Source organism: Lipotes vexillifer, unplaced genomic scaffold (assembly GCF_000442215.2).
Source record: "Lipotes vexillifer unplaced genomic scaffold, Lipotes_vexillifer_v1.1 scaffold397, whole genome shotgun sequence".
Lineage (NCBI taxonomy): Eukaryota > Metazoa > Chordata > Mammalia > Artiodactyla > Lipotidae > Lipotes > Lipotes vexillifer.
Genome location: NW_006772681.1, coordinates 4223393 through 4236639, shown reverse-complemented (window position 1 = coordinate 4236639; position 13247 = coordinate 4223393). Strand labels below are relative to the sequence as shown.

The 13247-nt window shown below is 40.3% G+C and overlaps 1 protein-coding gene across 2 annotated transcripts in view; it reads left to right on the top strand.

Annotated features, from left to right (window-relative positions):
• ITCH (itchy E3 ubiquitin protein ligase) overlaps nt 1-13247 on the top strand; it is a 124141-nt gene that overhangs the window by 36295 nt on the left and 74599 nt on the right. For both annotated transcript variants that reach the window (XM_007447800.1, XM_007447799.1), the window contains exon 3: nt 11774-11864. Coding sequence is in view for 1 of the 2 variants with exons in the window: in XM_007447799.1 (XP_007447861.1) it covers nt 11795-11864 (70 nt within the window). In the remaining variant the exon portion in view is untranslated. The remainder of the gene's footprint in view (nt 1-11773; nt 11865-13247) is intronic.

Genomic DNA, 13247 nt, shown 5'->3' with positions numbered 1-13247 from the left:
TTTTTGTGGTATGCGGGCCTCTCACTGTTGTGGCCTCTCCCGTTGTGGAGCACAGGCTCTGGATGCGCAGGCTCAGCGGCCATGGTTCACCGGCCCAGCTGCTCCGTGGCATGTGGAATCTTCCCAGACCAGGGCACGAACCCGTGTTCCCTGCAATGGCAGGCGGACTCTCAACCACTGCGCCACCAGGGAAGCCCTAATATATATATATATTTTTTTTGATCGAGCCACACGGCTTTCAAGATCTTAATTCCCCAACCAGGGATCGAACCCTGGCCCTAGCAGTGAAAGCGCCAAGTCCTAACCACTGGAGTGCCAGGGAATTCCCACCTGTTTAATAATTTTTAAGTGGATTCTTTAGGATTTTCTATACACAAGGCCAGGTCATCTTCAAGTAAAGATAGTTGTACTTCTTTCTCTTCAGTCTATATGCCTTTTATTTCATTTTCTTGCCTGATTACCCTGGCTAGAACTTTCAGTACAGTATTGAATAAAAATGATTTTTGAGAGCTGGCATTCTTGTTCTTGAACTTAGGTGGAAAGCATTCAGTCTTTTACCATTAAGTAGGATGTAAGCTATAGATTTTTCTTTTTTAATAGATACCCTTTTTCACGTTGAGGAAATTCTCTTCTACTCCTAGTTCCTTGAGTGTTTTTATCATGAAGGGGTGTTGAGTTTTGTCAAATGCCTTTCCTGTGTCTGTTGATGATGTGGTTTTTGTCCTCTATTCTATTGATCTGATATATTACATTAATTGATTTCTGGATATTTATCCAACTTTGCAGTCTTGGCATAAGTTCCACTTGGTCATGGAATGTTACTGAACTCTCAATTTGCTTGTATTTTGTTGATGATTCTTGCCTCTGTTTTCAATAAAAGAGATTAATCAACTGTGTAAAAGGGATCCAATTTCTCCACATCCTTGCCAACACTTTTAGGTTTTTTTGGTGCCACCAGGGAAGCCCAGTTTTTTGTTTTTTGATGGTGGCCATCCTAACAGGTGTGAGGTGAGGTCTCGTGGTTTTGATTTGCATTTTCTGGATAATTAGTGACGTCAAACATCTTTTCACACACCTGTTGGTTATATGTGTCTTCCTTGGAGAAATGTCTGTTCAAGTCCTTCGCCCATTTTAAAACTGGGTTGTTTGGGGTTTTTTGCTTTTGAATTGTAGGAGCTTCTCGTGTATTTTGGATATAACTCCTTATCAGATATATGGTTTGCAAATATTTTCTTCTGTTTCACAGGCTGTCTTTTTACTGTGTTGATTCTTTCCTTTTGCAGAGCAGAAGCTTTTTAGTTTGGTGTAGTCCCTGTTGTCTTTTTTGCTTTTGTTACTTGTGCTTTTGGTGTAATATCCAATAAATCATTGCCAAGACCAATGTCACGAAGCTTTTCCCCTATATTTTCTTCTAGGAGTTGTAGTGTCATGTCTTATGTTTTAGACTTTCATCCATTTTGAGTTGATTTTTGTTTATGGTGTAAGATAAGGATCCAATTTCATTCTTTTGCATGTGGATATTCAGTTTTCCCAGCACCACTTGTTGAAGAGATTATTCTTTCCCCATTGTGTGTTCTTGACAACCTTGTTGAATATTAGTTTTCTGTGTATTTGTGGGTTTATTTCTGGGCGCTCTATTCTGTTGCATTGCTCTATATGCCTATCTTTATGCCAGTACCATACTTTCTTAATTACTGTAGCTTTGTAATATTCTAAAAATCAGGTAGTGTGATATCTCAGTTTTGTTCTTCTTTCTCAACATTATTTTGGCTATTTGGATCCATTTGAATTTTAGGATTTTTTCTATTTAAAAAATTCCATTGGGGGGCTTTCCTGGTGGCGCAGCGGTTGAGAGTCCACCTGCCGATGCAGGGGACGCAGGTTCGTGCCCCGGTCCGGGAAGATCCCACGTGCCACGGAGCGGCTGGGCTTGTGAGCCATAGCCGCTGAGCCTGCGCGTCCGGAGCCTGTGCTCCGCAAATGGGAGAGGCCACAACACTGAGAGGCCCGCATACTGCAAAAAAAAAAAAATATATAAGAGAAAGCCCACATGCAGCAACGAAGACTCAATGCAGCCAAAAATTAAAAAAATAAATAAATTTATAAAAAAAAAAAATTCCATTGGGGGGCTTTCCTGGTGGCGCAGTGGTTGAGAGTCCACCTGCCGATGCAGGGGACACGGGTTCGTGCCCCGGTCTGGGAAGATCCCATGTGCCGCCGCGAGGCTAGGCCCGTGAGCCATGGCCACTGAGCCTGTGCATCTGGAGCCTGTGCTCCGCAATGGGAGAGGCCACAACAGTGAGAGGGCCGCGTAACGCAACAACAACAACAACAAAATTCCATTGGGATTTTAATAGGGATTGCATTGAATCTGTAGATCACTTTGGGTAGTTTGGACATTTGAACAATACTTTATCTTTCAATCCATGAGTACAGGATGTCTTTCCGTTTATTTGTATCTTTAATTTCTTTCAGCAATGTTTTGTAGTTTTTATCTCCTTTGTTAAGTTTATTCCTAAGTATCTTTTATTTTTGATGTTATTGTGAATGGGATTGTTTCTTAATTTTTTTTTCAGATAGTTAATTGTTAGTGTATAGGAATGCAGCTAATTTTTCTATGTTGATTTTGTATCTTGCAGGTTTGCTGTATTTAAAAAAATTAGTTTTTAACAGTTTAATTTTTATTGGAGTATAGTTGATTTACAATATTGTGGGGGTTTTTTTTGTTTTTTGTTTTTGCGGTATGCGGGCCTCTCATTGTTGGGGCCTCTCCCGTTGCGGAGCACAGGCTCTGGACGCACGGGCTTAGTGGCCATGTCTGCGGCATGTGGGATCTTCCCGGACCAGGGCACGAACCCGTGTCCCTTGCATCGGCAGGCGGACTCTCGACCACTGCGCCACCAGGGAAGCCCATATTGTGTTTTTTGAGTGGAGTCTTTTATTTGGGGGGGGAGGCGTTGCACTGCACGGCACGCGGTATCTTAGTTCCCCCACCAGGGATCCAACCCGTGTCCCCTGCAGTGGAAGTGTGGAGTCTTTACCACTGGACTGCCAGGGAAGTCCCTGTGTGGAGGCATTATTGAGTTTTTTATATATAAGATCATGTCATCTGGTGACAGAGATAATTTTCCTTCTTCCTTTCCAATTTGGGTGCCTTTTATTTCTTTTTCTTACCTTAACTGCTTTTGCTAGGACTTCCAGTACTGTGTTGACTGGAAGTGGTAAGAATGGGCATCCTGTCTTGTTCCTAGTATTAGAAGAAAAGGTTTCAGTTTTTCACCTTTGAGTGTGATGTTAGCTGTGGCCTTTTCATATATAGCATTTATTTTGTTGAGGTAATTTCCTTCTATTCCTAATCTGACAGTTTTTATCATGAAACAGTATTGAATTTTGTCAAATGCTCTTCTGCATCAGTTATGATGATCATGTGATTTTTTTACCCTTAATCTTTTAATGTGGTATAACACATTTATTATCTTTCTCTTTTAAAAATATTTTAGTTTTACTGGAGTATAGTTGATTTACAATGTTGTGTTAGTTTCAGGTGTACAGCAAAGTGATTCAGTTATACATATATTCGTTCTTTTTTAGATTCTTTTCTCATATAGGTTATCACAGAATACTGAATAGAGTTCCCTGTGCTATACGGTACATCCTTGTTGATCACGTTGATTTTCATATGTTGACCCAGTCTTGCATCCCAGGGATTAATCCCACTTGGTCATGATGTATTAATCCTTTTAATGTGCTGTTGAATTCGCTTTGCTAGTATGAAAACTGAACATTTTGAATGTTATAATGTGGCAACTCTGGAAATCATATTCTTCCCCCATCTTATGGTTTCTTGTTGCTGCTTCCTGTGGTTGTCATTTGATTGTTTGGTGACTTTTCCAAACTAATTTTGTACAGTCCTGTATTCTTTGTCTTGTGTGGCCACTGAAGTCTGTTCTGTTAGATTAGTGGTTTGACAGATAACCTTTTCATTGATTGACTAATAAAACATTGGTTTAGGGCTTCCCTGGTGGCGCAGTGGTTGAGAGTCTGCCTGCTAATGCAGGGGACACGGGTTCATGCCCCGGTCTGGGAGGATCCCACATGCCGCAGAGCGGCTGGGCCTGTGAGCCATGGCTGCTGAGCCTGCGCATCCGGAGCCTGTGTTCCGCAACGGGAGAGGCCACAGCAGTGAGAGGCCCGCGTACCACAAAAAAAAAAAAAAAAAAAAAAAAACCCATTGGTTTATAACATTATATGTTTCATGTGTACAAAATTATATTTTGACTTCTGTATACACTACAACATGCTCACCACCAAGAGTGTAGTTTCCATTCGTCACTGTACAGCTGACTCCCTTTATCCATATCACCCTTCCCCCACTTGCTCTCTGCTAACCACTGTTCTCTCTGTGTGCTTATTTTTGTTTGGTTTGGTTTGCACGCCCCCCCCCCATATGAGTGAAATCATACAGTATGTGTCTTTCTCTGTCCGACTTATTTCACTTAGCATAATACCCTCCAGGTCCATCCATGTTGTTGCAAATGGCAAGGTTTCCTTTTTTTTTTTTTTTTTAAGTGAATTAAGTTATTTTTGGCTGTGTTGGGTCTTTGTTGCTGCGCATGGGCTTTCTCTAGTTGCGGCGAGCAGGGGCTACTCTTGGTTGCAGTGCGTGGTTTTCTCAGTGCAGTGGCTTCTCTTGTTGCAGAGCACGGGCCCTAGGTGTGTGGGCCTCAGTAGTTGTGGCTCACAGGCTCTAGATCGCAGGCTCAGTAGTTGTGGTGCATGGGCTTAGTTGCTCTGCTGCATGTGGGATCTTCCTGGACCAGGAAGATCCCATGTCCCCTGCATTGGCAGGCGGATTCTTTTTTTTTTTTGGTACGTGGGCCTCTCACTGTTGTGGCCTCTCCCGTTGCGGAGTACAGGCTCCGGATGCGCAGGCTCAGCGACCATGGCTCACAGGCCCAGCCGCTCCGCGGCACGTGGGATCTTCCCCGACCGGGGCATGAACCCGTGTCCCCTCCATCGGCAGGCGGACTCTCAACCACTGCGCCACCAGGGAAGCCCAATTTCTTGCCTTTTTGATAATAGTTATTCTAATGGTATGTGGTGATAACTCATTTGTGGTTTTGATTTGCATTTCCATAATACTTAGTGATGTTGAACATCTTTTCATGTCCCTGTTCGCTATCTTTATGTCTTTGGAAAATGGTCTGTTCACCTCCTCTGCCCATTCTTAATTGGGTGGTTTATTTTTTGGTTGTTCTTTATGTATTTTGAATATTAACTCCTTATTGGATATGATTTGCAAATATCTTCTCTGAGTAGGTAGGTTGAATTTTCATTTTGTTGATCGTTTCCTTTGCTGTGCAGAAGCTTTTAGTTTGATGTAGTCCCATTTATTTATTTTTGCTTTTGTTTGCCTTGCCTGAGGAGACATATCCAGAAAGATATTGCTAAGACTGATGTGTGTTTTATTCTAGGAGTTTTATGGTTTCAGGTCTTACATTCAAGTCCTTAATCCATTTTGAGTTGACGTTGTGTATGGTGTAAGATAGTGGTCTAGTTTCATTCTTTTGCATGTAACAGTTTTCCCAACATCATTTATTGAAGAGACTGTACTTTCTCCACTGTATGTTCTTTGCTCTTGTTTTGTAAATTAATTGTCCATATATGTGTGTGTTTATTTCTGAATTCTCAATTCTGTTCCATTGATCTATGTCACTTTTTCTGCCAATACCATGCTGTTTTGATTACTATAGCTTTGTAATATAATTTGAAATCAGTGAATGATACTTCGAGCTTTGGGTTTTTTCCCCCCCACTCAGGATTGCTTTGGCTATTTGGGGCCTTTTGTTGCTCCTTACAGATTTTAGGATTTTGTTGTTGTTGTTGTTCTATTTCTGTGAAAAATGTCATTGGGATTTTGATAGGGATTGCATTGATTCTGTAGATTGCTTTAGGTAATACCGACATTTAAAAATGTTAATTTTTCCAGTCCCTGAGCATGAATATCTTTACATTTTTTTGTGTTGTCTTAAATTTCTTTCAAGAATGTCTTAAAGTTTTCAGTGTACAGGTCTTTCACCTACTTGGTTAAATTTATTCCTAGGTATTCTTTTTGTTGCAATTGTAAATGAGATTTTTTTGTTAATTGTTTTCTGATGATTCATTGTTAGTGTGTAGAACAGACTTGTATATTGATATTTTTGCTCTGCAACTTGGTGTATTTGTTTATTTCTAGTAGTTTTTTTTGTTTTTTTTAATATATAAAAACATGTTATATTTATTTCTTCTCTAATTTTTATTAAATTGTAGGACACTTAGCTGGTGTTGGAGAATTGCTTGTTGGTGTGGGGAACCGACTCACCGCACTCACTCACATGTGGGAATTGGTGACTGAAACCTTTACACTGTTAAGAGAATGAAAAGAGAAGCCATAGGCTGTGAGAAAATATTTGCAAAATACATAAAGGACTTATATTTAAAATATACAAAGAACTCTTAAAATGCGACAGTAAGAAAACAAATAATAAATGAGCAGAATATCTGAACAGATATCTCACCAAACAGTGTACATAGATGGTAAATAAGCATATGAAAAGAGGGTCAACATCATATGTCATATGGGAATTACAAACTAGGCCAGTGGTGAACCGTCATTGTACACCTGTTAAGACTGGCTAAATTCCAAAAAACTAACAATACCAAATGCTTGTGAGGATATGAAGCAGTAGAAATTCTACTTCAATCCTAATAGGAATGCAAAATGGTACAGCCACTTTGGAAAACCATTTGGCAGAGCTAAAACATAGGTTTACCCTCATCATCCAGTAATTGTAGTCTTGTTTACCCAATTGAGTCGAAAACTTATATCCACAAGGAACCTGAACATGAATACTTATAGCAGCTTTATTCATAATTGCCAAAAACTGGAAGCAACTAACATATCCTTCAGTAAGCAAATGTATATACTGTGGAATAAACACACATGAAATATTACTCAGCAATTTAAAAAAAAGCTGCCAAGCTCTGAAAAGATATGGAGGAAACTTTAATCATACTGCTGAGTGAAAGAAGCTGGGCTGAGGCTCTAAATTGTGTGCTTCTACTTACCTGACATTCTGGAAGAGGCAAAATTATAGAAACAGTAAATAGATAAGTGGTTGCCAGAGGTTCTTAGGGAAGAGGGATGAGTAGGTGAAGCATGGGATTTTTAGGGTTGTGAGATTATTCTGTGTGATACTGTAATAGTGGATACATGGCAGTTATGTGTTTATCAGAATCCATAGGACTGTATAAGGTTCACAAAGAGTGAACCTAAATATAAATTGTGGACATCAGTTAATTTTAAAAAAAACTGTGGAATATTCTAGACACTGATTAGCAAGGCAGACAAGGTTGCCTACCTTTGTGGACCTTATAGTCAGTAAAAAATTTAATCAGAAAAATTTCATTGGTGTGATAGAAAGTAATAGGATGGCTACATTAGATTGAGTAGTCAGGGAAGACCTCTCTGAGTATTTGAGTATTAACTTGAGACCTGAATATAAGATGTTAGCTATTTAATGGTAAGAGGGAAAAACATTCCGAGCAGAGGGAACAGTTAGTATAAAGCCTGTAAGTCTGGAATGACCTTAGTGTGTTTAAGAAATAGAAAGAAATCCAGATTTGCAGTGGGTAAGGGAGAGGATGATATGAGGAGAAGTCAAGAGAGTAGGTCGTGGATGGAATGGTGGGACTTCTGTAAGCCAGGGTGAGGAATTTGGATTCTATTTTAGGTGAGGTAGGCAATTATTGGATGTTTAAGCAGAGTAGAGCATGATCTAACTTTCGTGTTTAAAAGAGTACCCTAGTTGCTGTGTGGAGAATGGGTGGTAGGAGGGAGAGGGAGCAGGTGCAGAAGCAGGGAGACCAATTTAGTGACTTGTAGTAATTTGTTGACAGGGAAGGGATGGGTGTTTGTGGCTTGGACTAAGATGGTTAAGAAGAGGAGAAAAATAAGCATATATTTTAAGGTATATAGCAGGGTATATTTTGCAGGTAGTATCTTTAGAACTTGGTAATGAGGGAAAGATAATGCCCACAGCTTTGGCTTGTGCAACTGGGTGGATGGTGGTGCTATTGAGGCCAGGGAGAGTTTCAATTTGGTCTTTTTTTTTTTTGGCTGTGGTGGGTCTTTGTTGCTACGTGCGGCTTTCTCTAGTTGCGACGAGCAGGGGCTACTCTTGGTTGCAACGAGTGGGTTCTAGGTTTGTGCGCTTCAGTAGTTGTGGCATGCAGGCTCAGTAGTTGTGGTGCAGGGGCTTAGTTGCTTCATGGCATGTGGGATCTTCCTGGACCAGGGCCCGAACCCGTGTCGTGTGCGTTGGCAGGCGGATTCTTAACCACTGCGCCACCAGGGAAGTCGCCTCAATTTAGTCATTTTAACCATGCAGGCAGTTATAAATAATGGTTAGACCTAAGAGTCTGGAGCTCAGGGGAGAAGATGGGACTTGAAGTGTAGATTCTCAGTCTACTCTGTTTTGCCTGTTTTTCAAAGCGTACAAGTAGGCTACACATTTTCTTTTTAAAAACTCAAGCAATACATACAAAACCAAAGTTCCCCATGACCATCTCCTTTAGTACACAGACCCTCTCCCCTTCTCCACAAAGGTAACCACTATAAACAGTTAGCGATGTATACTTCTTTCTGCTTTTGTTTATAAGTATATTTACCTATAAGAATATATACTTTGTTTTTTTTTTTTTTTTTTTTCACACCACACAGCTTCCAGGATCTTAGTTCCCTGAGCAGGGATCGAACCCATGCCCCCTGCAGTGGAAGCATGGAGTCCTAACCAATGGACCTTCTGTACGCGGGCCTCTCACTGTTGTGGCCTCTCCCGTTGCGGAGCACAGGCTCCGGACGCGCAGGCTCAGCGGCCACGGCTCACGGGCCCAGCCGCTCCGCGGCACGTGGGATCCTCCCGGACCGGGGCACGAACCCGCGTCCCCTGCATCGGCAGGCGGGCTCTCAACCACTGCGCCACCAGGGAAGCCCTATACTTTGTTTTTGTTTGAAAAAATAACATCACATTATATATATTCTGTAACTTAAAAAAATGTTCTTGGAATCATTCCATTTCAGTCATTAGTAAGTTGTTTTGATAGCTGCACAGTATTCTGTGGTATGAATATGTTATTTATTTAACTGGTTGCCAATTGATACTTAGGTTTCTATAGTTTGTCTTTACAAATGGTATTTTTTTGTTCTTTGGGATTTAAAATACTTAAGTAATTTTGATTATATAAAATTAATATGTATCAGTGCATACATTATTTTTTTAATATTTATTTTATTTATTTGGCTGCATTGGGTCTTAGTTGCACAGTCTTCATTGTGGCCTGCGCTGTCTTTTATTGCGGAGTGCAGGCTGTTCCTTGCGGCATACGGACTCCTCAAGTTGTGGCACGCAGGCTCTGTAGTTGTGGCACATGGGGCTCTCTAGTTGTGGTGTGGGCTCAGTAGTAGTGGCTCTCGGGCTCTCCAGTTGTGGCATGCAGGCTCTAGAGCTCACAGGCTTAGTTGCCCTGTGGAATGTGGGATCTTAGTTCCCCAACTAGGGATCGAGCCCATGCCCCCTGCATTGGAATCACGAGGTCCTAACCACTGGACCGCCAGGGAACGGAAGCCTAATTTTGCCTTATTGTATTTGTATGTTTCTTATATGGGACCTGGCAACTAGTGAGTGCTGAGTAAATTTTGCTTGAGTTTAATCTTTACTTTGAACCACTCAAAATATTTTTAAAATTTTTATCAAGTCCCCGAAAGCCTAAGAACAGGTTATTTTTAAAACATATTTAGGGACTTCCTTGGTGGTGCAGTGGTTAAGAATCTGCCTGCCAATGCAGGGGGCACAGGTTTGAGCCCTGGTCTGGGAAGATCCCACATGCCACAGAGGAACTAAGCCTGTGTGCCACAACTACTGAGCCTGTACTCTGGAGCCCGCGAGCCACAACTACTGAAGCCCATGCACCTAGAGCCCATGCTCTGCAACCGGAGTAGCCACCGCAGTGAGAAGCCCGCGCACCGCAATGAAGAGTAGCCCCTGCTCGCCACAACCAGAGAAAGCCTGCGCACAACAAAGACCCAAAGCAGCCATAAAAAAACAAACAAATAAATTCAAAGAGTATTAATGATAAATAATAAACATTCACAGAGCATTTTTTCCCCCACATATATAATCATTCAGTCTTAAAAAAGCCCTGTGAGGTAGAGGTGGTATTATCCCCATTTCTCTGACAGGAAACTGGGACCTAGAGAGGTTATATAACTCAAATGGTATCATATAGTAAGTGTTGTAGCCAGGAATCAAACCCAGGTCTTCTGACTTCGTTATAAAGTCTTTTTTATTGTATACGAATCATGCCCTTTCCACAGGGGGTTTAACTCTTCCATGATTATGGGCAGAAGAAGATATGTTAGAGGTGTTCATTTAGTATAATTCAGTAGTCACAGGCCCTGTTTTGGGCTTCTGGTTTTCATCAGTGAACAAAGCAAAAAGATCCCCCATTCACATGGAGTTTATATTCTAGCTTAGAGAGTCAAAACCAATAAACATAATGAGCAAGTAAATTACTTAGTATGTCAGAAGGTCACATAGTTTATAGGAGAAGAAAATGATCATCATAAGTGGAGCAGACTGTTAATATTGTGAAGAAGACAAGTAGAATGAACATCTAAAGGCAAGAATGTGCTGGCATATTTCAAGAATAATAGGGAAGTAGGTGCCTGAGTAGGGAAGGAGAGTAGCAGGGAAATAAGATCAGGAAGTAGGGAGCAGTGGAAGCATGTATCATATAGGATCTTTCAGGATTTAGGCTTTTGCTCTGAGTAAAATGCGAAGGTTTTGAAAGGTTTTTAACATTTTAAAAGAATCATCCAGGTTGTGTTAAGAATAGGTACTAAGGCTAGACAAGGGTGGAAAAAGGGAGACCTTTTAGGTTAATCTGGGAGAGGGGCATAATTTAGGAAAAAGATGGCTGTCAGAGGTGGGTCTGAACAGGTTGGTGGTAGAGGTGGTGAGAAATGTCTAGATTCTAGATATATTTTACAAATAGAGACATCAGAATTTGCCAGCGGGTTGGAAAGGAAATAGAAGAGAAAGGAGTCAAGGATAACTCCATGGTTTTTGGCTTGAGCTGCTTGAAAGAATGAAATTGCCATCAACTGAGATAGTTTACAGAGAAAATCAGGAGTTCCATTTTGGATCTGTTAAGTTCGGAGTGTCTTTTAGATACTCAAGTGAAGTTGTTTAGAATTCAGGAGTGAAGTCTGGAATAGAAATATAAAGTTGGGACTTGTTGATATATAGATGATATTTAAAGCCATAACAGTGGATGGTATCCTTGAGGAAATGAGTATGGAGCGATGAGAGAAGAGGGAACCAAGAACTGAGCCCTAGGACTTTCCAGTATTAAGAGGGTGGAGAGAAGAAAAGGAATCATCAAAGGAGTCTAAGAAGGAACAATCAGTAATGTAGGACATAAACCTAGAGAATGTGTTTTGGGAACTAAAAGGAAGAAAAACCATGGAAGAAGGAATGATCAACCATGTCAGATTTTGCTGATAGGTTAATGCAGGATGGATACTAGAATTGAAAATTATATTTAGCAATGTGAAGGCCACTGGTTATTGTGTGGCCTTCAGTGGGACATGGAAATGGCCTGGCTAGCACTATTTACATATTTTTCAAGTGGGAATTTTTGATGTTTATAGTGTTTCCTTGGCCCTGTTCAGGTTTGCCGTCCTGTTGGTGTTATGTCTGACAGTGGATCACAGCTTGGTTCAATGGGTAGCCTGACCATGAAATCACAACTTCAGATAACTGGTAAGTCTTAAAAAGATCTGCTGCTTTACTTGCCCCCCACCCCCAAGATAAAAAGAAAAAAAATCTTAAAATCTTTAGTGGCTGTGACGTATCAAGTTCTGAATGAATGAATGAACATAATGTTTAGATATGTAAAAATTACATTTTGATTTCAGGATATTCTTAGGTATAGTATAGAATTTGTGTTTGTTTGTTTTTTCCATTAAACATGCTTCGGCAATTGTCATTGTTTTTTGTTTTCATTTGGATTTTATTAGCTTTGTTGAGATAATTCACATACCATACAGTTTACCCATTTAGAAGTCAATGATTGTTAGTACATTCTCAGAGTTGTGCAACCAACACCAGTCAATTTTAGAACATTTTCACCACTGCAGAAAGAAAAAACCCCTGCCCAATATTCCCCAACTACCTTCAGCCCTAGCTAACTATTTTTGTCTCTATAGCTTTGCCTATTTTGGATCTCTCATATAAACAGAGTTATAAAATGTGTGGCCTTTATCTCTGACTTTTTTCACTTATCATAATAATATTTTCAGGGTCCAACCGTGTTGTAGCATGTATTAGTATCTAATTTCTTTTTATTGCCAAATACTATTCCATGTGTGGACATACTTTATCCATTTATCAGTTGATGGATGTTCGGGTTGGTTCCACTTTTTGGCTATTATGAATAATGCTATGAACGTTTGTGTGTAAGTTTTTGGGAAGATGTACGTTTTCAGTTTTCTTGAGTATATACCTTCTACTTTCTTGAGTAGAATCACTGGGTCATGTAATATCCATGTTTAGCTTTGTGAGGAATTCCAAATTATTTTTCAAAGCATCCACACCACTTTATATTCCCACCAGTCATGTATGAGGGTTACGATTTTGTAAGCATCCTTGCAATGCTTATCTTTTTTTTTTTTTTTTTTTTTTTTTTTTTTCTTGTACACCTCAGTGTTCTTACATTGCTGTTCTTTTCTGTTCCTCAGCAAGCTTCTCAGAGAGTTGTTCTCCACAGCCCTGAGTTTGAGGATGCTCTCTGTGCCCTGATGGTGATGGCTGCTCCCATGACGAACCCGTTTCCCCTGCATTGGCAGGCGGACTCTCAACCACTGCGCCACCAGGGAAGCCCAATGCTTATCTTTTTGATTAGAGACATCCTAATGGATGTGAGCTATCTCATTATGCGTTTGAGTTGCATTTCTCTGATGGTTAAATGATGATGAGCATCTTTTCATGTGCTTATTGGCCATTTGTATATGTTTTTTGGAGAAATGCCTATTAAATATTTTGGTTGCTATTGTTACTTTCCTAATATCTCTTTGTTTCTTCCTCTAACCATACTAATCAAGTGTATCACTTTCAGATTAATGTTCTTAAAATGCCTCCTGATTT